Source organism: Cetorhinus maximus, chromosome 11 (assembly GCF_964194155.1).
Source record: "Cetorhinus maximus chromosome 11, sCetMax3.hap1.1, whole genome shotgun sequence".
NCBI lineage: Eukaryota > Metazoa > Chordata > Chondrichthyes > Lamniformes > Cetorhinidae > Cetorhinus > Cetorhinus maximus.
In genome coordinates, this window is record NC_135889.1 from 43938603 (window position 1) to 43964827 (window position 26225).

The 26225-nt window shown below is 46.3% G+C and overlaps 1 protein-coding gene across 1 annotated transcript in view; it reads left to right on the forward strand.

Annotated features, from left to right (window-relative positions):
* Positions 1-26225, forward strand: part of stat4 (signal transducer and activator of transcription 4) — a 137521-nt gene that overhangs the window by 70220 nt on the left and 41076 nt on the right. The window contains exons 6-9 of the mRNA XM_078551862.1: positions 3360-3438; positions 6378-6463; positions 24450-24601; positions 24695-24853. Of these exons, the coding sequence (XP_078407988.1) occupies positions 3360-3438; positions 6378-6463; positions 24450-24601; positions 24695-24853 (476 nt within the window). The remainder of the gene's footprint in view (positions 1-3359; positions 3439-6377; positions 6464-24449; positions 24602-24694; positions 24854-26225) is intronic.

Below are 26225 nucleotides of genomic sequence, written 5' to 3' on the forward strand. Positions count from 1 at the left end.
CAGGTGTTGCATCTTCTGCGTTTGCATGGGAAGGTGCCGTGGGAGGGGGTTGAGGTGTAGGCGGTGATGGAGGAGTGGACCAGGGTGTCCCAGAGGGAATGGTCCCGACGGAATGCCAACAGGGGGGGGTGAAGGAAAGATGTGTTTGGTGGCGGCATCATGCTGGAGTTGGCTGAAATAGCGGAGGATGATCCTTTGAATGCGGAGGCTGGTGGGGTGAAAAGTGAAGACAAGGGGGACCCTATCATGGTTCAGGGAGGGAGAGGAAGGTGCGAGGGCAGAGGCACGGGAGATGGGTCGGGCACGGTTGAGGGCCCTGTCAACCACCGTGGGTGGGAAACCTCGGTTAAGGAAGACATGTCAGAAGCACTGTTTTGGAAAGTGGCATCATCGGAACAGATGCAATGGAGGTGAAGGAACTGAGAAAATGGGATGGAGTCCTTAAGGGAAGCAGGGCGTGAGGAGTTGTAGTCGAGGTAGCTGTAGGAGTCGGTGGGCTTGTAGTGAATATTGGTGGACAGTCTTTCACCAGAAATTGAGACACAGAGGTCAAGGAAGGGAAGGGAAGTGTCAGTGATGGAGGGGTGGAAATTGGAAGCAAAATTAATAACTTTTTCTAGGTCCAGATGAGAGCATGAAGTAGCACCAAAACAGTCATTGACGTACTGGAGAAAGAGTTGTGGGAGGGGGTCTGAGTAGGAGTAGAACAAGGAATGTTCCACATATCCCATAAGGAGACAGGCATAACTGGGGTCCATGTGGGTACCCAAAGCCACACCTTTTATTTGGAGGAAGCGAGACGAGTTTAAGGAGAAATTGTTCAGTGAGAGAACCAGTTCAGCCAGACGGAGGAGAGTGGTGGTGGCTGGGGATTGTTTGGGCCTCTGTTCAAGGAAAAAGCGGAGAGCCCTTAGACCATCCTGGTGGGGGATGGAGGTGTAGAGGGATTGGACGTCCATGGTGAAGAGGAGGCGATTGGGGCCCGGGGACTGGAAATTGTTGATATGATGTAGGGCATCAGAGGAATTGCGGATGTAGGTGGGAAGAGACTGGACAAGGGGAGAGAGAACGGAGTCAAGATAAGAAGAAATTAGTTCCGTGGGGCAGGAACAGGCTGACACGATCGGTCTACCAGGACAGTCCTGTTTGTGGATTTTGGGGAGGAGGTAGAAGCAGGCTGTCCGAGGTTGGGAGACTGAGGTTGGAAGCTGAGGAAGGAAGATCTCCAGAGGAGATGAGGTCAGCGACAGTCCTGGAAACAATGGCTTGGTGTTCGATGGTGGGGTCATGGACCAGGAGGAGGTAGGAGGAGGTGTCTGTGAGTTGGCGCTCAGCCTCTGCGAGGTAGAGGTCAGTGCGCCAGACAACAACAGCACCACCCTAGTCAGCGGGTTTGATGACAATGTCAGGGTTGGACCTGAGAGAATGGAGTGTGGCAAGTTCAGAAGGAGACAGGTTAGAGTGGGTGAGAGGAGCAGAGAAATTGAGATGGCCGATGTCACGCCGACAGTTCTCAATGAAAAGATCGAGAGCGGGTAAGGGAGGGATCCAGGTGGAGGGAGAATACTGGAGGCAGGTGAAAGGATCTGTGGAACGGGGGGAGGACTCCTGCCCAAAGAAGTAAGCACGGAGACGAAGGCAGCGGGAGAAGAGTTCAGCATCGTGCCGAGCCCAGAATTCATTGAGGAGTATTTACCTTAGATCCCCAAGTAGAAAGCTACCAGGCCTAGCAAGATGCCTTTATCCCAATTAAGGGGAGAACTATGTCACTATACTGCAGCAGCTACCTTTACTTTGAGAGTCGCTGGATTGAATCCAATGAATCTAAAAATCCGACTGAGAGGTTTGAATATTTATATTATTAAACAGCTGAATCAGCAGGAAACATGTTGAGCACACATGCTGGACAACATTCTAGCTCTATACAACATCCTTGGAGCATAACATGATACTGAGAGACGCAGATGGTGGTAACTTCCTTGCTACACAATTGTCTAAGATTAGAACTCATTTTCCTGGATTTATTTGACAGATGATTTAGGGTCATCCTTAAAATTTAAAGTAGTGCATTGTTAGATTGTGGTAGTTTATAATTTATCATTGCCTGACTGAGGTGATGTGTCCTTAATTTGCGACGGTTCGTTCCTGTTTGTCAGGGAGTGTTTTATGTGAAAAGATATGCCATACAAAATTTTGGCGTGCTTGATTATGCCCAGGATGTTTGTGTCCTTGGTTATGTCCAGGCATGCTTATGAACTTTAAAATCCTTGTTCAGCAATTGAGTTCTGCTTTTAGGTTCCAATTCCTACTTCATAGGATCACTCAATGTAATCACATAACTCCTTGGCATAGTGGTATTGTCACTGGGCTAGTCATTGAGAGATCCAGCATAATTCTCTGGAGACCTGGGTTCAAACTCAACCATGGCAGATGGCAAAATTTGAATCCAATAAAAATCTAGAATTAAAAGTCTGATGATGACCATGAAACCCAAGGTTGCAAAAACCCAGCTGGTTCACTAATGTCCTTTGGGGAAGGAAATTTACCACCCTTAACTGGTATGACCTACATGTGACTCCAGACCCACAGCAATGTGGTTGATTCTTAATTGGGGATGAGCAATAAATTCTGGCCTAGCCAGCAAGTCTGCAATTACGGCTAAATTCCTGCACAACTAGAGGTCAGCAGTACAGTACTGTGTCTCAAATCCAGCTGTCCAAAAACTGAAGTCGTTGGTAAACCAGACGTTTTTAGAATGTGCCATGCATGCATCAATTGTAATTGAGTAAAATAGAAAAAAAATTCACCCCTGGGCAATTCAGCTAGTCTATTCCTGCGCTCCACACAACCCTAGGCCCCATCCAAACTGCCTGACCAGAAATCTGGTAAGATCTGAAATCCAGCACGGCCTTGGTCCCAAGGTTGCCGGTTCTGAGACACTCTGCCTGAACAAGATAATCCCCAAGAAATCCAATAGGAAATACAGAAGAAACCTCTTCATCCAGAGTAGTAAGAATTTGGATCTTGCTACCACAGGGAGTGTTTAAAGCAAATAGTATAGATGCATTTAAGGGGAAACTAGACAAGCATATGAGGGAGAAGGGAATAGAGGGTTGTGATGGTAGATTTAGATGAAAAAAGATGGGAGGAAACTTAAGTGGTGCATAAACACTTGTAAGGACTGGTTGGGCTGAATGGCCTATTTCTGTACCCTATGTAAGCCATAAACCCTCATCCTAAACCTTGGCTGCTATGCAAGTCTTTCTTTGTTTAAAAAAAGAAATAAGATTAACTAAAATAATACCATAACTTTACAAATCTTTATAACCAAAGTTCCTTTCCTTTTTTTCATAAAACAGTTGGTAGAACAAGATGTCAAATATCTTGAGGACCTGCAGGATGAATTTGATTTCAGATACAAGACACTACAGACACAAGGTAATTTTTTACAGTGAAGAGTTGCTTTCTCTTGTGCAGCCAAGTACCAGCACCTGTGATATCCGTCTATGATTTGAATTGGATTTAATGCTAATGGTTAAACATCTTTAATTGGTAATGGGGTGGAGAGTGCTATTCTGTGCTCTTGCAACAGTCATGTAAATAATGGATTCAGGTTTCACTTCTGGCAGTGATTCCAGATAATCGGAATTTACCTATATAGAATGTAATGGGAATGGAAAGTTGAGTGCAGGTGAAATTTAAAGGAATGTAGGTAATTAAAAGGATGTGGCAGAATAGGGGGATAAAAATTGTAATACCCTTTTAAAAGGCTGAAAGGCATCTTAAAGGCTTTGAGATTTTGTCAGGATTGAAACAGGGCAAAGAAGTGACAGGTTAAATAAAGGAGAAGGAGACCCTGGGGGGACAGTAGCATAGCAATAATGTTGCTGGATGAGTAATCCAGAGGCACAGACTGATGTTCCAGAGGCATGAGTTCAAAATTCCACCATGGAAGCTGGGGGAATTTAAATTCAATTAATGAATAAATCTGGAATAAAAATGATAAGTCTGATTCATAATGACCATGAAAATATCAGAAATGTAGCAAAAACCAATGTGGTCCGCTGATGTCCTTCAGAGGAGAAAATCTGTTCTTATCCGGTCTACCTGACTCAAACCCACTGGTTAGGTTGACTAATGAGTGCCCTCTGGAATGGCCTGGCAAGCCACTCAGTTGTTTCAAACCTACAGAAAAGTCAAATAAGAATAAAACCAAAGGGAGCACTTGTATCCAGCTAGGCATCGGAAACGACAATGGTACACCCGGTCCAGTCGACCCTGCAAAGCCCCTTTCGCTAACACCTGGGGACTTGGGCCAAAATTGGGAAAGCTGTCCCATGGACTAGTCAAGCAACAGCCTGACAGCCAAAGTCCCAGACTCCTCCATCACTGGCAGGACAGGCCCATTAGAGGAGGCAGCACAGTGGTATATAGTCAGGAAGGAGTGACCTGGGAGTCTACAACATTGTCTGTAGCCACCGTGAAGTTTCATGGCATCAGATCAAACGTGGACAAGGAAACCTCCTCCTAATTACCACCTACCACCCACCTTCAGCTGATGAATCAGTGCTCCTCCATTTTGAGCACAGTTGGAAGAAGCACTGAGGGTATCAAGAACACCGAATGCAGAATCGTATGGAGGCAACCAGGGCCTCGGCCACCAGCTGGAGAGCTGGCGAGATGCTGTTCACTACCTCTTTTCGGGAAGGCCCGAAGTCTTATGCCACTGAACACTTAACAGGCTAGTGGTGGGCCGTTCCCCAGGATCAAGGACCCGGGAAGTCCTGCTTGCTGAAAACTGCTGGCCAATCAGAAGCTGGCAGCTCTTCTGTACTTAGCAGCAGCACCACCAGGGAGCTGGTGGCTGCTGCAAGTACTACACCCTTCCGAGGATTCAGATTGAGGAGGGACCCAGGCATGGGAGAGTGAGGTTGGGAATGGTGTGGGGGAGCGGGTGAGAGGGCTGGGCAGCAAAGGCAAGGCCATGGCCCTCATTGAGCCCCCTTCCCCTCGTTCCCAATGTCAGGTCTCTTGATCAGGTGCGGCTGAATGAGGGATTCCTCCACCCTTTCCCAGAAGCCCACAAACAAGCACACTAGGGTTTGCTTGTTGTGCTGCCTGCGTGGCAATCCCCCCATCAGCTGCTGGGTTAATACCAGCATCAGCAGGATGAGGCCCTTAAGTAGGCAATAATTGCCTACTTACGGGCCTCAATTTGGCGGCAGGGTGGGAAGGCCATCCACAGGCCTTCCTGCCATGGACTAAACACTGATTAAGTGCTACCCCCCACAACACCACCACCATATTTGCCATGGGAGAGGACACAAGATTCTGCCCAGAATGTAATCTGGATGGGAGACTTCAAAGTCCATCACCAGGAGTGGCTCAACAGCAACACTACTGACAGTGCTGGCCAACTCCTGAAGGACATACCTGCTAGACTGGGTCTGCGGTAGGTGGTGAGCAAACCAATAAGAGGGTAAAGCCTAATTGACCTCATCCTCACCAATTGACCTGTTGCAGATGTGTCTGCACATATCAACATTAGTATGAGTGACTACCATACCCTGTGGAGACCAAGTCCTGTCTTCACACTAGGACATCCTGCATTATGTTGTATAGCACTAGCACTGTGCTCAGTGGGATAGACTCAGAATAATAGGTCTAGCAGCTCAAACTTGGACATCCAGGAGGCTTTGTGGGCCATCATCAGCAGCAGAATTGTATTCAAATGCAATCTGTAACCTCATAGCCTGGCATGTCCCTCTCTCTACCATTATCATCAAGCCAGGGGACCAATCCTGGTTCAATAATGAGTGCAGAAGAGCATGTGAGGAGCAGCACCAGGCATATCTAAAATTGAGGTGCCAACCTGGTGACGCTACAACATAGGAATACAGGCATGTTAAACAGCAGAAGCAGCATGCTATAGACAGAGCTAAATGATCCCAAAACCGATGGATCAGATCAAAGCTCTGCTTTCCTGCCACATGCAGTTGTGAATGGTGGTGCACAATTAATCAACTAACTGGAGGAGGGTGCTCCATAAATATCCCCATCCTCAAAGATGGAGGAGTCCAGCACATCAGTGCAAAAGACAAGGATGAAGCAGTTGCGATCATCTTCTGCATGCAATTACTTTCCCTTTAAATTAAATGCCATATGGCTTCGCTGTCTCTAGCAACCCTGGATTGACAGATGGATATTTGCAGTATGTTGTACCCCTATATCTCCACCATCCCCCCAAAGTGTATTTTGGATTTCTGCCCATTTCTGGTCAATATACCCCATTAACTGGTACACACTTTGTAACGGACGCAAAAATCGCCACCAATGTCTCTCATGTATTTTTATCAGAGTTAACTTTGTTTCCTCAGAACACAGTGATAGAAACAGTGTTCATGTGAAGGAGGAGGTTTTTCGGTTGCAAGGAATGCTCAATCAGCTGGATCATAAACGAAAGGTAGAGTGCTATTGTACAGCATAAATAGAATCATTGAAATTTACGGCACAAGAGGTCATTCAGTCCATAGTGACTCTGCCAGCCGATAAAGAACTATCCAACCTAATGCCACTCTCCAGCTCTTGGCCCATAGCTATGTAGGTTATGGCACTTAATTGCATATCCAAGTATTTTTTTAATGCAATGAGGGTTTCTGTTTCTACCACCCTTTCATGCAGTGAGTTCTAGACATTCATCACAATTAAATCTCACCTCAACCCCCCCTGCTCCAAAGAAAACAAACCCAGCCTATTCAATCTTTCCTCATAGCTAAAATTCTCCAGTCCTGACAATATCCTTATAAATCATCTTTGTACCATTTCTAGTGTGATCAAATACTTCCTGTAATGAGGTGATCAGAACTATAAGCAGTGCTCTAACTGTAGCCTGACTAGTCTTTTATACAGTTCTAGCATTACCTCCCTGCTCTTATATTCTCTGTCCTGACGAATAATGGAAAGTATCCCATATGCCTTCTTAACTACCTTAGCTGCTACCTTCATAGATCTATGGACATACACTCCAGGTCCCTCTGTTCCTCAACGCTTCTCAGCATCCACGCATTTATTATGTATTCTCATGCAGTGTTTTCCCTTCCCAAATGCATTACCTCACACTTCTATAAATTGAATCCCATTTGCTAGTTTCTGCCCATCTGACAAGTCTTTTGATATCTTCCTACAGCTTTGACTACAGCTATTTTCCTCACTATCAATCACATGGTCAATTTTTGTATCATGTTATGATCCCAGCTGATGTGACTACTGGACAAGCTAAATCCCAGGGTAGAACCTGGCTTGATAGCTCCTAACTTTTATTTGTTTGTTTAACTATGTGGAGAGTAGCCACTGAACAGAGTCACAGGAGTCAGCTGAAGAACTTTCAACAAAAGAATAAAATATTTATTAAACAGGAAAAGATTAACTATATTACAATACTCCTTCACCCACAACTATACCTTTACAGATATATACAGATTAGTAAGGATAACACAAGTTATAAAAGCTATCTTATACTCTAATGTTCACAGTAGTACACAGTCCATGTAAACCAATAGGCAACCTGTAGTCAGGTACACCAGACTCTGGAACCAAGTAACAGATGCCACCCCAAACAGATGATATGGATCTCTCCTCAACTCCTCCCAGATGCTTGTCACACTGAGAGCCAACCAGTTTCACTGAACTCCATCTTTCACATGAGGGTTTCCAATCTCCACTCTCCAAGAACTTGCTTTGGAATCTTCTCCCAAACTGATGCTTTTTCTCAAACACCTTCTGCAAGGGTCCACCTCAAGGATTCCGATGTTCCTCTCTCCTGAATCACCACATGCATTCAAGCTTTCTTCCACGCACTCTCTCTCAGATTCAGCCATACCAATAGTACACCACTGCTTCACACGCCCATAGTAAAAAGTTACAGACCTTCAGCTGTCTCCTTGGACCTTCTAGCTTCTCACTAGCTTCTCACATGCCTATATCGCTTTAAATCTGCTTCCTACAGCTTTCTTCCTTTAAGCTCGAAGCCTTCCTCTCTGCTCCTTACTGTCACTTCCACAGAACATCACCTTTTCCTATGGTCTCCTGTTATTCCTTTGACTAGAAGGTCTTCTTAGGATTCCTTCTTTCTCTCTAACTCCTTGGCCTTGGGACCTTTCAGTTCTTTTGGGTAATCTGCTCTCTCTCTGCAGTTTCCCCTCCCAGCATCCAGTCTCTCTGGAATCCTGGCTTCAACTTCAGTTTGGGACTTGCTATCTGTCCCTCTGCTGTCCAGTCTCTCTGGCAGCTGCTTTCAACTGAACTCAAACTACCCTCATATCTCTATGGGGACTCCAGTTGCTAAGTAACAGCACTGTTTTTTCCTACTCTTGTTTGCTTTAACTCTCCTTCAAAAGTCGTAAAAATCTCATTAGAAATGCAGGTATACAGACAGAGCTTTTGAAGTGAAACTAAAACTCAACTTTTCTTAACAGACAAATACAGAAATACAAATCAAACTTAAACATTAAGGATATACCTTATTCTTAACACACCTAAATACGCATATAACTTACTTAAACTATCTCTATTTCCTAACACATCTGCAAACTTCTTAATCATGGCCCCTATGTTTAAGCCTAAATCATTGATGTGCACCATGAAAATCAAGCGACCTGGTATTAAGCCTTACAGAACCCCAATGGGAACAGCCTTTTAGTCACAAAAACACCCATTGATCATTACCCTTTGTTTCCCACCACTGAAGAAATTTTATATCCAACTTGACACTTTCCTTTGAACCCCATAGTCATTTACTTTTATGATCCACCTGCCATATGGGGTCCTGTCAAAAACCTTGCTAAAATTCTTGTAGACTACATCAAAAGCACTAACCTCATTGACCCTCCCTTTTGCCTCTTCAGAAATTCAATTGAGTTAACCAGACACGACCTACCCTCAACAAATTCATGCTGACTGTGCTTGCTTAATCCATGACTTCCTAAATGCTGATTAAAACTTCCCGTCAAAATGTTTTCCAATGATTTGCCCACCACTGAGGTTAGGCTGACTGGGCTGTAATTGCTCAGTCTGTCTCTTTTTACCTTTTGCAACAACAGGACAATGCGAGTCCTCTGGCACCAAGCATTCATAATGAGGCCATCTGTTCAGCCTTATTTTATTGATACAGTTGCCAAATGACCTTATTGTGAATGCCTTGTTGGGCTCCAAGAATAGTCAATGCACTTAGATCACAGCAAACAATGGTTATACAGCTGCAGAGGGAGGGACTGCTTTGCTTGATTGACATCTTGATGACCTTGTAATAACGTGCTGCTTCCTTCTAGAGATTTTTTTTCACTGCCTGTATGTTTATTTACACATGATTAAGAAGCCTGAAGTGGATGAAAGCTTCTGTTATTGATACTATGAATTGCTGTGTTTGATTCTAACTTTTAAGAGGTTATAAACTGAGCCTCTTTTTTTTCAAAAGCCTCTGCCTATTGTGTCAGTTTCAGGAACGTTTCAAAGACTTGCCAGACTTGCCAATGGCTCTTTGGTTCTGTACGTATGGATACTGGAAGAGTGGATATGGAAGATGCATGGGGGCATGGAAGGGGCATGGGGGTATGAGGAAGCATGGAAGGAGCATGGGGGATACAAGGGGGCATGGAGGACATGGAAGGGGTTTGGGGGTATGGGTGGTTGGTGGGGGGGTTGAGGAGTGAGGGTTTATGAACTTGACATTTATCATTGCAACTGGGCCGATGTCCCAGTAAACAGAGGTGACCATTCCGGCCTGCCAGCATTGCCATCTGCCTGCCTCCATTGCTGGTTCCAGCCTGTCTTTGAAGGTGGTGGGCCCAACTCTATCCTGCCTGGAACAAAATATGGCATCGAATGCCTCCATAACAGTGATAAAAACAAAAAACTGCGGATCCTGGAAATCCAAAACAAAAACAGAAATACCTGGAAAAACTCAGCAGGTCTGGCAGCATCGGTGGAGAAGAGCAAAGTTGACGTTTCGAGGACTCGAAACGTCAGCTTTGCCCTTCTCCGCCGATGCTGCCAGACCTGCTGAGTTTTTCCAGGTATTTCTGTTTTTGTTTTGTTGTGCCTCCTTAACAGTGATGGGTCTGCGGAGTTGGGAACATTCCTGACTCCTGACACCTGTCTCCATCACGAAAATTCATCCCAAAGTCTAGAGCTGCCTCTTCTCTTGTTGAGCTTGCTAAACACTAGCTAATAAATGTTCTCCTGAATGCATTTTAGGAATTCCACCTCCTCTACCCTATCAATATTAAGGTAGTTCAAATCCATGACATTTACAGTCCTATTGGGTTTGCACTTCTCAGAAAGCTACCTATATATTTGCTCTGCAATCTCCCTATGACTGTTTGGAGATCTATAGTACTCCAGTGTGATTGCCCTTTCAGTTCTTCACTTCAACCCATTTGATGATCCTTCTGACATATCATCCCTCCTCACAGCTGTGATTATTTCTTTAATCAATATTGTGACCCACTCTCCACCCCCTCTCCCCCCCAAAACCAGCCCCTTTCTTTTTCATCCGCCCTATCTTGTTTGAAAACTCTGTGATCAGGAATACTGGTTCCATAAAAGCTATACCTTATCCTTAAGAGATGCTGCACTTCATATTCCCCCAACCCCATAAATTCATCACTCTCTGCACAAATAAAAACAAATTCAAAATATTTAAATTGGCCGACCCACAGAATCTGGTAAGATTGGTCACCAAGAGTCACTATTAACTCCAATTGGGGAAATGGCCTTCCAGTAAGACATCATGTTGTGGGAAAAATATATATATGAAAAATTCTGGATTGACTCAAATTTAACCTGTGGTCTTCATATTGTGCTGGGGATTTTGGCTTCTGATTGTCAGTTGATCTATAAATAAACCTGACTCAGTAATTTAGCCTGTTTATTTTGGTCTGATGATGTATTGTTTTCTGCCTTTCAGAAGGCATGGTAGATGTGGTAGCACCTTATATGTATTTCAATGAACAGTACATCGCCATTGAGGTATAATTATAAACCTGGGCATACTGCCCCATAAACAGTGCAAATACAGATGCAAATTTTAGCTAATAGGAGATTTTTATCTGCTTAGTTATCCATGAGCAGAAGAACAAGTGCTCGGATAAAAGCTTGAATTGTTGCACCCTTGTGTAAATTTTACAAGCTCAACTGATATGGTGGATGTGGGCTGGAAAATAGGGCACCCACGTTTGCATGTCTGAGTTCTTGCACATCACATTTTGTAACACGTTGGGCGGAATTGTCCGCTCCAGAGACTAAGTGTGGTTGCGGATGGGAAAAGCAGCACATTTCCCGCTGGCTGGCGTGGCGGGTTTCTGCACCAGATAGTCCGCTTTTCGGCTCATTATAGATGCATGGACGTGAAAAACATTGTATCTCATGGCAGGGCAGACTGGGATTCATCTGCCTCGCCATGACCTCATCGGATCATCTTTCTGGGTGCCATATTTAAGCCACATATCATTCACTGTCTGCATTCCGGGACTGTTGGTGGTGAGTGTTCACCCCGAAAGGAAAGAAGCCAACCGCCCCCCAAGTTCAGTGACAATGCACTGGATGCACCTCTGAACAGTGTGGAGGCACGCCGGGACATCCTTTATGCCCGAGATGGCAGAAGGAGCTCCAGCAACCTCACCACACCAGCTTGGGAGCAGATCACCAGGACAGTCAGCACTAACACTCCTCAGAGGAGGACAGACTTCTAGTGCAGGAACAGGATGAATGATCTCATCCATTTCACCAGGGTAAGTCAACCTTCTCCTCACTCTCAACTCACACTCTTCTGAGGCCATCAGGCATTCTCTGGGTTACAGTCCATAGGGATCTCACACACTACAGCACAAGGGACATCATCACTGACTCTCTCTCACACACTTTGATATCTTCATCTCTCCTCACATCCTGTGCAGCTCGCGTCCTCAACTCTTAATGAGTCCACTCAGCACCCACAGAAGGCAGGCACAGTGCCTTAAAATCTGCCTGTTCACAGTCTGCCCATTTGTCTTTATGCAGGAGAAGATCGCTCACAACAAAAGGGAGAGATCACACACCAGAGGGAGGATGCCTGAGCTCAGGGCCCTCACACAGTATGAAGAATGTGCGACAGAGCTTTCTGGTGAGGACCGGCACTGTGCCTGTGCCGAGGATAAGACTGGCATCCCCCAAACCAGTGAGGACCCATCACCAGTTCATCGGTCACCTGGTGAAACTGTGGGTACTTTGTAATGTTGTTTACTGTGCAGCCAATCACTAATTAACTATTCTTTCTTTGACAGGCACCAGCAGGAAATGGAAAGGGCCCACCAGCAGCCAGCCCATCAGCCCCAGCACCACCTTCAATGAGGATCCTGAAGACACACTAGATGAAGACCCATCACATCATTCACCTGCAGCCTCCACCAGTGCAGGGACACACACTTCGGTGGAACCTAGTTGTAGAGTAGGCTCGGGGTCACAATCTGGTGAGCTCAGCGCAAATTCAGGTCCACAGCGGGCAGAGCCAGGACATCCAAGGTCAACGACACTTGGAAGACTGCTGGAGCCAGGCTCCTGTAGAGTTTGAGTCAGATGGCGAGCCTGTGGACTAGGCCCTCACACAGATGTTGCAGCTGCAAAGACAAACACAGGAACACCAGACAGGGTTGTCAGACACCATCATCAGATTGCAGCAGATGATGGAGGAGCCCATCCAGGTTCAGTCTGATGCCTTAGTACTGACATGCCAGCACAACGAGGTCAACACTGTTAGGATGACGACCACCATGGAGACCTTTGTCCCGGACACTGCATCTGATTTGCACTAAGACCTGCACTCCATCGCTCTGGCCATAGGTGAGATCCATCAGTGGCTAGGCAAGAGGGGTATGGGGCAACTAGGCCTCACTCCAGTTGCCCCTTCTCCTCAAGGAGCCAGGTGGCAGCCCTCGGGCACCCATGAGGAGGAGTATTGTCAGCTGGACACTCTGGGGCCATCCACCCAGGTGACTCTAAAAGTGTCCAGCTGATCCCAAACTCCTCTGCCTGTGACCCCCATCATCTGCATGTCACAGGCTGAGGAGGGTGCACCAACCCCACAGCAGAAGGCCCAAAGCAGGGCGGGCCCTCTAGGCTCCGGCCCTTCAGAGGACGCCTGCCAACGTCATCACAGGCAACAGGGTGTAGCAGTCAGCAGGCTGCCTGCACCTCTTCTATGGATGTCAAGGAAGCATCTAGACATGGTGGTATGGCACAGAAAATTAAGAGATACGAGGAGCACAAAGGTAGCATTGGTGTCCATAATCTATGTAGAATTTGCACAAATGTAAATAGATTTTGACTCATTCCACTTCTCGTGTTGTGTATGCCTCTTCTATCTGATGATACACTCCATGGTCTATCAAGTGTCACAAATGCCCCTCCTCCTCCCAGACGTCCCATCATCTGCCTCAACTCTATGGTGTCTAGAACCATCTCATTACAGTGCGTGACCATTCTCTGTGCAGTATCGACATGAATAAGTGTCTCCCTCTAAGAAAGTTGTGGTTGGCCAAGGCATCTCTGAGACCTGCTTCAGAAGTTCATATAATGTTGCCTCATGAGTTTAGAATCTGGAGGCTGCTTTAGTCCCTGATACTTCTGCATTGTAAAGTGCTCAATGTGAATTTTACAGGATTGAATGGCAACGCACATGGATTTGGTGCATCCTACGTTGGCCTCCATGTACTTTCGGTCAGCCTTGAGTATGCTCCACATATGCACCCAAGCTCAGGCCTCTTACGTGCTCCTGTCTGCCTGCAGCATTATCACATGTCCGTGTGTAAATCTGAACATCACTCCAAAATTAATCCCCACCTTCCAACCTCCATGATTTAGAGCTATGAGCCTCGCTGACGGATGTTGACCCTTGCGATTCCTACTAGATGGTTAAAACTGTGCGACCCAGGAGTTGTGTGCAGAGGCCCCAGATGCCTGACTTGGACATGGGAGGATGCAGCGCTGGGCTAGAACGCCTGGCGAACGACTCGTCACATTAACCCTCTGCCAGCTCTGAGATGGTCAATTGACATGGTAATGTGCAACTTACAATTGCATCGATTTCTGTATGCATATGTCAGACTGTTGGAATGAAAATGTGGAGACGTCAAATGGGATCAGCACGAAGCTGCAATACATGTGATATGTGCTCTTTATTATCAATGATTTGGATCTTTAAGATCTAGATGGAGCGTCTGGATTTTTGGGCCCACAAATGCCTTGAGGTGCCTTTTCAGACTGCAGGTATACTGCTACAAGACCACTGAGGATTTTAGTGCTGCTCCTACCTCTTGAAGGCTGCCGTAGGCAGTGGAATGTTGGTGAGATGCTTGAAGATGCTGCACCATCTCAACTCTGTGCACAAAATGCCATGTTACTGTTGTTATCCCATAACAGAAAGCTCCCGAGACTGCCCTACCTTCCAAGGATGAGAACATCGTGACACAAGTTTGTAACTCCTCATTCAGAGATGAATGTGTTGGGTTGAGATGATTAGGATCGCAACCAAGGTGGTAAGGTGGATCCAGCATGGAGGGTAGTGGTGAAAGAGGCTCGTATGAGCTATTCATCATCATCCTCCTGTAATCTGGTGGCTATAAGCAGGTCACAAGCATGCCTGCCTCATCTGGCCCGTGCTGTGGCCTCTTCCTCTGGAGTTTTAGCTTCTTCACCCTCATCAAGCTCAGCCCTCTCAATATCCTCAACATCAGAGGAGACGTGCAGCTCCACCATCTCTTGTTCTAGCAAAACATCCCCCCTTTGGAGCACCAGGTTGTGCAGAGCGCAGCAAGCCACGATGATGTGGGAGACCCTCTGGGGAGAGTACTGGAGAGCACTGCCTGATCTGTCTATACATCGAAAACACTTCTTCAAGATGCCAATGGTCTGCTCAATCAATGAGCGTGTTGCAGAATGAGCAGCGTTATACCTCTGCTCTGAGGCACTTTGTGGTCATCAATCACGTCCTTTGCAGGTAGCCTTTATCATCGAGAAGCCAACCCTGGATGCGCTGAGGACCCTTGAGGATCTGTGGCACCTGCGAATGATTCAAGATGTACGAGTCCTGGGAGCTTCCAGGATATCTCGCACATACTTACATAATCTGCTTCCGGTATTTACAGACCTGTTGTACATTGAGAGAGTGAAACCCTTTCCTGTTGATGAATTGCAGTGGCTGCTGCTAGGGAGCTCTTAAAGCCACATGAGTGCAGTCGATGGCACCCTGCACCTGTGGGAATCTGGAGATTGCTGCAAATCCTACTGCTTTGGCAGCCTGGCTGACTTCATCTAAGGAGAACTGTAACCTCTCAAATGCATTTGTGAGCAGTTGCTTGAGAAATCCCGCAGAGGCTCCCAGTGGAATCCTGGAGTGAGCCACTTGTGAAGAAGTTCAAAGTGGCGGTCACTTTTAGAGCCAATGACAATGGATGGCCTCCCAGTCCCTGTGGCATCACCTCCTCCTGGAGAATGTGGCAGATGTGAGCCACCACATCCATGGACATATGAAGGTGTCTATGGCATGTCTCTCACTTTTCTGAAGATATGAGGATTGTCTTCTGTACACCAATGATCTTGCCAGATGCCTCCGCTCAATAGCTCTATCAGCCTCAGCTTCTGGCTCTTGAGGGGGCCCTGCAGGCCCTTGTTCATCAGGGTGATGCTCTTCCCTTAAGCCAGCCTGGCAGCACCAGTCCCTTCTTCACCTCCTTAGTTGCCTGATTGCCTTCATCATGGCAATGTTGCCTGCTCTTTCGATGAGGCACTCGTGCTCATGTCTGCGGAAACATTGAACAATACCTGCTAGCTAGGGAGGAATTGTGGAGTCCATGGGTCACTTTCATCCCAGCCATTACATTCCCACTGAGTCCTTTGGAGTGCTATTACACCCTTCTGGATCACCCATAGGGTACACACCTCCCCAAACACCACCCCCACCGCAACAACACAGGCATGACAGGGCTTTAACACAGGGGCTTGGATCTGACTGAGCTCTGCCAAGCGAGAGAAGCCTCAGTCAGGGCACTATCAGACTGTATCCTTAGGATTACACAACAGCCCCAACTTGCACTCATGTTATGAGAGTTTTATGGGGGAGGGGTCCTTCAAAATCTTAAACTGCCAGCTGCAAGGTTTAGAGGTCTTGGGGCCATTAGGCATTGCATTTTGGCCCATGGCCACTTTTCAGTTTGTTCCTTCTGACATTCATGATTTCCCATGACAGGGACAAAGGGTCTTGGGAAGCCAATCCTACAATGGCCCCAATTGGGTTCATACTCTCGCAAGAATGTGCAACACATTCCCTAAATTGGCTTTTGACTGTTCTAGCATGTCTCAGTTCTGCCTTCCTCCCCATTTGGCTAAGTGGAAATTAGTAGGTTATCCCTTCAATTTGCACACGTGCCGTAGTCAATTCCTACCACAAGCCCTGTTAGCCCTCCTCTGGCAGTTTGTTTCAGAGATTGTTTTTCAACTGTGTCATTGGTCAGCTTGAAAATGGTGGTGCTGAAGTATTACTCCCAGACCAGCTTCGAGCCCCCACCATGTGACTGTTGAAATCCTTCCCATCATACTGGAGGAGCATCATGTGCAGGCCTTCCTCCCTGCAATCACTCTCCTTCCTTCCCCTCTAATCCTTGATCCCATTGCCATTGTCATGGATATCCCTGTCCTCCCTCCTGAACAATTTGATGTTGATGCCCCGTATGGACCTGACCCCTCCCCATCTTGAGGCTCATTGTACTGTGGCTTACAGAGACCCTCCTCAAAAGACCATCAACGCCCCCTGACTCCACCTCACCCCCACCCCCACCCCCACCACATTACCTGTTCCCCATCTACAGGCTGCAGATGCCTCCCCTGACTGTGACTGTGTCATCTGCAGCTCAGTATGAATGCGCCAATTCCCAGGACTGACGTATGTGAGGGACTGACCACACCCTGCGCACCATGCTGGGCCCTCGCCCTCTCTGGACTGGGACCAGGACATGCATGCAGGTCCACAGAACTGACAGTGCTTTGTGGCCCCAACTACCTGTGGCTCCATTGCCCAGGACAGTCTATGCTTTCTGGACCCGACTAATTTCCACACTGCTTCCCCCCCACCAACCCCTTCCCACTCATGTGTCTCTGTGCTCTCTTCCCCAATCATCTCCCCACCCACAGTCATGTGTCTGTGTTCTGTCTTCCTCAGTTGTTCCCCCCGCCCCAGTCATTCCACCTGTCTCCAGCCCCTTCCCTTGCCTCGGTCTTGTCTCAGTCCAGTCCCCCCCCCAATCAAGCTTTTGCCTTCTGGCCCTTCCACCACCCCTTCCCCGCCTTACTGCTGGTCTGGAATGGAGAGCCTTGGCTCTGAACCCCCCTTGAGTTCCTGCTGGTCTTGCTTGCGCAGCCTGGCACAGAGTCAGAGCCACAAGCACAGCGCAATGAAAGGTAGGCAAAGATACCTCGAGGTCACAAATGAAGTGGTGCTCGCCAGGTGCACATCACTTATATCCAGTGCTGAATCACGCCGGTCTAATTTGCCACTGGCGTGGCCATTTGATCTGGAGTGGGAGCATGATTCTGGTAAACTGTCTTTTTAATGAATATTCATGATATTCAAATTGATTCAAGTGTGGAAAATTGCAAACGATTTTTACACCGACGGGAAACTGATTTTGGGCCATTCTCCACATTTTCCCATCCTGCCTGCCATGATGCTCTCTGCTGACGGGATTGGAAAATCCTGCCCATTATTTCTCGGAGTTCGAAGGATGGTGTAATAAGGTCCAACAAGAATATGGGCAGTAAGTTTACAATAAGTACCCAAGGACTCATTTATGGATTTATTGAACATTTTTACCAAAGTATGTAGGCCCAGATTTTGCAGTTGTAATGAGGGTGAAGGTGTCAGTGTTCATCATCATTACGTTATGAAACTTCTGACACTCACATAGGAAGTCCAGAAGTTGCTGGCAGTGATTCTCTGCTCTTCCGCCCAGTACTGTTGAAGTCCCATACTGCCATGTTGCTTTTAAAACCCCAGAGAAAGTTATGCCTTGCTATTGAGGTGTAACTGGGTTTTTAACCAGTGTAGTAGGACATAACCAGTGGTGGACAACCTCTCTGGCTCTTGAAGACTAATTTTGTCAACTTTTTCTATTATGATTTTTTAAAAATGTATAGTTTTCTCATATAACATTTTTTAAAAATGCTTTTAGTGATATTTCAGCTTCTAATTGTCTCAATCAGTGTTCACTCTAATTTTTCTTTGCTGTGTGCGGCCTGCTTGTTACCTGTGCATTCTCTTTAAGATTGCCACTCAGCTGCCCATACGCGCATCTTAAAGGGGCAAGAATTGTGCATGACCGATTGATTCTAATCAGTATTTCACACTCTGTAAAATTTATGTAAAGCAAAGAATATCAATTCCTGATTTGCTATCTGTGAGAATCCTTCAGCCTAGTTGGTTGCTTATCTTGCTTGATGACATCACTGCTGGACACTTGGGGCTTAATTTTACATTGCAAAAACGGGATTGCTGTAGTCCCGTGGAAGTGTAATATCCGGTGTGATGATGTCAGGTCATGATTCCAAAGTGATCACACCGGTCCACAATAATGTAGTGGACATGCGAGCTCAGAAATCAGCAGCCTACCTGCCATTTTGAAATTGATAATTAAGGGCTGTTTAAGTGAGCCAGCAATCCAATTGACTGCAATAATATGTGCCCAAGACAATAATAAGGTGGATGCATGTGGGTAACTTTATTTTAATTTTGAGTTCTAATGAAAGGACAGACATAAAGGCTGGGAGGTGGATCTATGCCTGACTTTAACAGGAGAGGCAGCTGACAGTTATTTCTTTAGGGAATCTTTGCTGTTCATAAACCTTATCATAATCAGGGCTATCCCTCGGTGGAGTGTCCAGAATCTTGTTGATCCTGTCATCTTTCATCACTGCAGGATCTGTGCTGAGAAACAGTGTCCACTATGGGCACTTTGGGAGATACCTCCTCCAGTGAGGAGGAGAAGACGAAGGAGGAGGCCAGCTCTCCCAGGGGCAGGAGCCACATGATTTGGAGGAAGGTGGTCAAACTGCTGAGGAGCGAGGGGCTGTAAAGTGGAGACAGCACCATGCACTGAGACGTTGTCAGAGGCTGTACCCTGCCAATCGCACTTACAGGGTACGAATGTTATATCTGCAGTTTATGGAGTGACAGTGTCAACGCAGACTTCACCTTTGCGAGCCACTGTCACACCCTCATGTGACATGCTTGCCCTTGAGATAGCATCCAATTGTGCGGGTGGACACCTGATGTCTGGGGCATTACAAGTCACGGTGATGCTGAAATTCACCTCTGGGTCATTTCAGGTTGCCTGTGGAGTGGGATCACCCAGACTGCAGCTCATCACTGCATAAACGCATTCACAGGTGTCTTGTTTCGCCATACCCATCAATTCATTTGCTTCGCGACCGACAACATTTTTCAAGTGCAAAGAGCTAGCGGCTTGGCAGCCATGGCTGGATTCCTGGGGGTGCAAGGGCTCAGTGATTGAACCCATGTAACAATCAAGGTACCAGAAGGGCAGATAGGGGCATTTATAAACTGTAAGGAGTACCACTCCCATCAATGTACAGATAGTGTGCAACCACCAGCAATGAATCATGCAGGTTTGTGCAAGGTACCAGGGGAGCAGCCATGACTCATATATCTTCAGGCCCTCTAAGGTGCCAGGGATGTTCACAGGCCTGGACACATTGGATGGATGACTGCTTGGTGATAAAGGTTAACCCCTCAAGAAGTGGCTGATGACTCCCGTTTGAATTGTGAACACAGAACCTGAGTGCCAATATAATGTAAGCCACACCACAACCAGGTCCAACATTGAGCTGACCACGCCTCAACAGATTGAGCAAAAGCTACTCCTCAACAGATCAGGTGGATCACTCCAATATGCACCAGCCAGAGTATCCCTCAAGGTCGTAGTCTGCTGTGCATAGCACAGCCTTGCCATTCAGAGAGGGGAACTCCTTTCAGAAGATGAGTCGAGGGAGACAAACCAGCCCTCTGATGAAGAGTCAGATGAAGAGGAGGCTGTGCCGCAGCAGGCAGATGTGCAAGCCGCACCCAGGAAGGATGGTGATGGCTGCACTGGACGTTCTTATCAAGTGACAATTCCAATAGATGGGTCTCCCCAACTAAATCAGCATCATGGCCAGTAGTTACTTCCTCACTCTTCTCCATTACATGAAAAGTAGGCCCTCTTATGGGCAATGTCAATCAGCCAAACAATGCAAACGTTATGTCGCATATAATTGCATAATCAAATAAGACATCAATTGATCCCTTTTCCATACATGCAAACACATATTTCTTAAACAAATGCATCCAGATAAAATGTGAAAAGCCCCATTCATTTGTATACACAGGCATAAAAATGCATAAATCTCACAAATGATAATGACACCCATGTGGGGTTTTCTTGAATCTTTTCCAGGCGCTGCAGCATGGTGCTCGTCCCTCGCTTTCAGCTGTTGTTGAGACAGGCTGCTGAACCTTAAGGCTCTTTGCCTGGAATGACTTTGGGCCATGAGGGCCCCAGCATGGTGGGAGTTGCCTGCACAGTGACAGGATGCCCATCTGTCAGTTGGCACTCATAGGTATCTGTGCCAATGGCAGAGGCTCAGAGGAGAGGCTGCCCTCATCAGAAGTGGCCTGAGATGTGCTACCCCCAACACCTGATGTCATCAGCTGCTGCTCATCTATCGCCGTGAGGTGCATTTGGCCCTCTCTGATTTCCTGAGGGACCAGGAGCTGGATATAACTCCAGGCTCCCCGTTCCCCTCTTGCCCTAGGTCTGGGTCCCCGTGCTCAGAGGCAAGGCGATGGAGTGCAAATCAAAACACACACCCACTATTGCATCAGTGATCTGCTGGTTTTGGCCCTCCATGATAGTTGCCAGTCCGTCAATAGAAGAAGCCGTAGGTTCTGCTGAGGAGGTGATCGCAGCACTCATGGCCTGGATGGAGTCCCCCAAAGTCCGTACCAGTGCATGTAACCCTCTCTGGAATCTCTGCCACATCTGCCATGCTATGAGGAGAGATTGGATAGACTCGGGTTGTTTCCCCTGGGATTGATGAGGCTGAGGGGTGACCTGATTGAGGTGTACAAAGTTGAGGGGCCAAGATCGACTCGGATGCCCTGTTTCCCCAGGGGGCACTGATTTTAAGGTGATTGGTCGAAGGATGAGAAAAGACATGAGGGAAAACTTCTTCCCCCAGAGGGGGGTGGTTGTTTGGAATTTACTGCCTGGTTTGGTGGTGGAGGCAAATACCCTTAACTCATTTAAAAGGTACCTGGATCTGCACCTAAAGCGCTGTAACCTGCAAGGCCACAGATCAGGTGCTGGAAGGTGGAATTAGAATAGGAAACTAGTGTTTTATTTTTTCATTTTGAGCCGGCGCAGACAAGGTGGGCTGAAAGGCCTCTTTCTTTGCCTTAATTTTTCTATTGTTCTGTGGTTCTGTCTCCATGAAACCCGTGCTGGACGTCCGGCATCTGACACCTAATGGACTACTCCGTAGGTTTGCCATCAGACTGGGACTCATCATTTTGGTTGTGTCCATTGCTCTTCTGACTGCCAGAGTCTTGCTCCATCTCAGTCTCTGGTAGCAGCACGTGTGAGTGTGATGTGCTCTCACCAGTTTATGATTCCCTTATCGCTGAGGCACACATACCAAACTAGATACCTGTATCTGCGCAGGTGCTGGGTATGGGGCAATGGTGTGATGATGCAACCAGAGGCATCCGCTTCCTCCTTGGAGGTTAATGTGTGACCCTGGAGCCATCACACATCCTCCATCCATCACCAGAATGGTGGCACACTCACCCTTGCAGATCTCAGAAGGTCATTGAGGCATTGGAGGCACTGAATCCAGGTTCGCTGGATGACCCCAAGGCTGCTGAGCTCCCCTGCGACCTCCGTTCAGGCTGCTTTGATCAGGCTGAGAGGTCTCCTTTTCCCATCAGCAGGTATGAGAACCTCCTGTCTATCAATTACAGCCTGGAGGAGGCCTTGCAGGGAGCCATCGTCAAACCTTGGGGTTGCCATTGATCTTTTCCCACCCCCACCTCCTGGTCCCCTTCTCTTGGCAATCTGTGGAGAGAGACAGAGTTAACAGCCTGGTGTTCAATATCTCCCAAAACATTTGATATTCATCAGAGTAATGGCTCAGCTGCAATTCATTACTATTTCTTCCCTGGCAAAGGTGCTGAATGCTTTCCAGCTGTAAGAACAGGCATACACATTTATAAATGATCACTTATCGTTTGCAATGGTTTAGATAAATTCAAATTCACCAACACAACATTGAGTCACAAAGCCTATATTTCCTGGTGCACCTGACACAGTCCTGTGCAAAGGGTCCCTTTAACTGAGTGGCAGTGACCTCCTTCCAGGCCATGGACAGCCCCCTCTGTGCCCTCATTTACGAATTGGACGCGCTGCCCACCATCTTCCAAAGCTGTTGGCTGGCTTCCCGCCGAGCGGCCATTAACTGGATGATTCCCATACTGGACATCTTTCAAAGGCAGGTGTGGGAATTAGCGATCCACTGACTTCTGAAACAGACTCCAACCCACTGTCAAGGTACATAAAATTCAGCCCCAGGGAATCATTTAACAGCAGAATCAAATTAATGCAAGGAAAGGCGAAATCCAAACTAGAGAGATGACTAGCACTTAGAAAATAATGATCGAATTGGGCAGAGTCATCATGGATTTATGAAAAGGAAATCATGTTTGACAAACCTGCTGAAGCTTTTTGAGGATGTTACTAGCAGGATAGATTAGAGAGAAACAGTGGATATGGTGCATTTGGATTTTCAGAAGGTTTTCAGTAAGGTCAGACACAAGAGGTTAGTAAGCAAAATTAAAGCTCATGCGATTGAGCGTAATGCATTGGCATGGATTGAGAATTGTTTAACAGACAGAAAACAGAGTAGGGATCATTCTCAACACAAAAACAAAAATACTGGAAAAACTCAGCAGGTCTGACAGCATCTGCAGAGAGGAACACAGTTAACGTTTCGAGTCCGTATGACTCTTTTTGTTTTGGATTTCCAGCATCTGCAGTTTTTTGCTTTTATCTTAGGGATCATTCTCAGGTTAGCAGGGTGTGACTAGTGGAGTACTGCAAGGATCAGTGCTTGGGTCCCAGCTATTCACAATCTGCATCATGATTTGGATATGGGGACCCAATGTAATATTTCCAAGTTTGCTGATGACACAAAACTTGGTGGCAACGTGAGTTGTGAGAGAATACAGAGAGGCTTCAAGAAGATTTATGCAGGCTAAGTGAAGAACAGGCAAGAACATGGCAGATGGGATATAATGTGGAGAGATGTGAGGTTACCCACTTTGATAGGAAAAACAGAAATGCAGAATATTTCTTAAATGGTGAGAGATTGGGAAGCGTTGATGTCTAAAGGGATTTATGAGTTCTTGTTCATAAGTCACTGAAAGCCAAGATGCAGGTGCAACAACAAATTAGAAAGGCAAATGGTATGTTAGTCTTTATTGTAAGGGGATTTGAGTACAGAAGTAAGGAAGTCTTGCTGCAGTTGTATAGAGCCTTGATGAGACCGGACTTGGAGTATGGTATGCAGTTTTGATCTCCTTACCAAGGAAGGATTTATTGGCCAGAGAGGGAGTGCAACGAAGGTTCACCAGACTAATCCCTGGGATGACAGGATTGTCCTATGAGGAGAGATTGAGGAGACTGGGCCTGTATTCTCTAGAGTTAGAAGAATGAGAGGTTCATTGAAGTGTACAAAATTCTTACAGGGCTCGATGGTGTAGATGCAGGAAGGATGTTTCCCCTGGCTGGGGGGTCGAGAACCAGGGGCAACAGCCTCAGAATAAGAGATGGGCCATTTAAAGACATGATGAGGAGGAATTTCTTCAGTCGGTAGGGTGGTGAATCTTTGGAATTCTCTACGCAGAGGGCTGTGGAGTTTCAGTCATTCAGTATGTTCAAAGAAGAGATTGATAGATTTCTAGATACTAATGACATCAAGGGATACGGGGATAGTGCAAGAAGATGGCTTTGAGGTAGAAGATCATCCATGATTTGGCAGAGCAAGCTCGAGGGGCCGAATGGCTTACTCCTGCTCCTATGTACCTATCAGAGTGAGCAGCTGTCTTCAAGGTCATTGCTAATCATTGCCACTTCTGCTGACATCAAAATCCAGTTCATTCACAAGTCACAGTTCCATGGCTGAAATGTTTCGGTAGGTTTTTATTAAAGCTGCATAATTCTGGGAAATGTGTTGGTCAGTGCTTTGCATTGAAGAATATGGTTATGAGATACAGGTTAGGAATCTACTCACTCTTGAATTTCTGTATGACCTAGGAGGTCCTCCATAAAATCACAGAATTGTTAAACCAAATGGATTTTCTAATGAATAGACAATTGTTTGAAGAGCTAACAGAATGGAAGCGACGACAGCAAATTGCCTGCATTGGAGGTCCACACAACACCTGCCTTGATCAGCTGCAGAACTGGTAGAGCGCAAAGTATCAGAATTATTTTCAGTTTTCAGTGCTATTCATGATTAATATGGTGTACGTCAAGTGATGAAATTTCTTTTGAACTAGGTTTACATTGTTCGCAGAGAGCTTATTTCAGGTCAGAAGACAGCTGAAAAAGCTAGAAGAATTGCTGCAGAAGGTGACTTATGATGGAGACCCAATGCCTCTACAGAGACCTCATTTGGAGGAGAGAGTGAACATTTTGATTTACAGTTTCATCAAAAGGTACAAACATTGATTAAAACAAAAAGGCAGCTTATTTAAATATTGTACTAGAAATTCTAGTCCAGAAGACAGCTGCCATGTTTTTCTTGCAGTTGCATGTGCAGGAGGACTCCACATGCAGGAGAGGCCACCTGGCTGAGCCTTTGCATCTCTAAATCTGGCAGGAAATTTGAACTGCCAGAAGTGGGGCTCTGGGCCTCTGAGGTTAGGGGTCTTCTGGAAGTCAGCACCCAGAAGGCCCTGAGTGCTCATCCTGGGATGGGGAGGGATAAAAGTAAATTACTTGTCTGTATGATTTTGGGTCTGGGCCTGGATCCCACAGACACTCAGGTCAACTTTTAATGGGTGCTTCTGCACTGGGACACCCAATGAGTGGAATCAGTGGATGATGAAGAAGGGGGCCAGCTCCCTCCTGCCTTTTAAAAATAACAGTGCTGAATCTGCACTGACACAAGTGCAGTCCTAGTAAAGCTTCATAGGGAAGCCCCATCAATACCTTGGGGAGCACAGTGGACACCTGACTAAATTTGTCCCTGCCATTTTTTCCTCTGCTCAGAAGAATGCAGACAGAGGAAACTTTCCCTAGTGTTCCTTCCCACTCGTCTCAAACACTCTACCCAGTAAGTTAAACCAAAGAGCAGCACTGACCATGCACATGTCTGCACCTGTACACTATTTCCTCAGGGTCAGGATGCAAAGTTTTAAATCTGGGACAGGAGAAAATGTCAGACTGGGGAAATAAAAATCATATAGATCATTGTATATAAGGAAATATAGTTCAGCTGGAAGTTTTTGAAAAATAACATACATATGATTAGTGAAACAGCTCAAGACTACACTCAAATCTACAGTAATTTAGCTACTTAAATTGCTAGGTATATGTGTTAATTAAAAAAACTAATTTTATGTATCTCCTCTGGAGGCAGTGACCTCTGCTGTGGCATAGTTTCATCCGTACCAACAGCACTCCCACCTCATCGAAATGTCAATTCTTCATGTATGAACCTTGACAGTGAGTGTCAGCAGGTTATTTAACACTGCAGGGCATCATGATTGGGTCAGATCCTGTTTCTACCAAATGCCCAGATAAATATGTTCTCCAGCAATTGTGCCTGGATAATGTTCAGGAGCGGGAGCATGGCTGATTTTTTTTCTCCAATCACTAACCCAATGACATTAAGTTCACTTAACATCCTTAATGCCGTCTCAATTGACATCAACTAACTTAGCACTGACCACTGGCCAAGCCTGATCTAAATGGTTCAGTACCATTCTGGGTGGTAAATATTCACAATAAGTTGTGCGGAGTAAACTTGAGATGTTAATTTAATGATCGTTTTACACAATCTAATTTTCAACATTAATACACAAT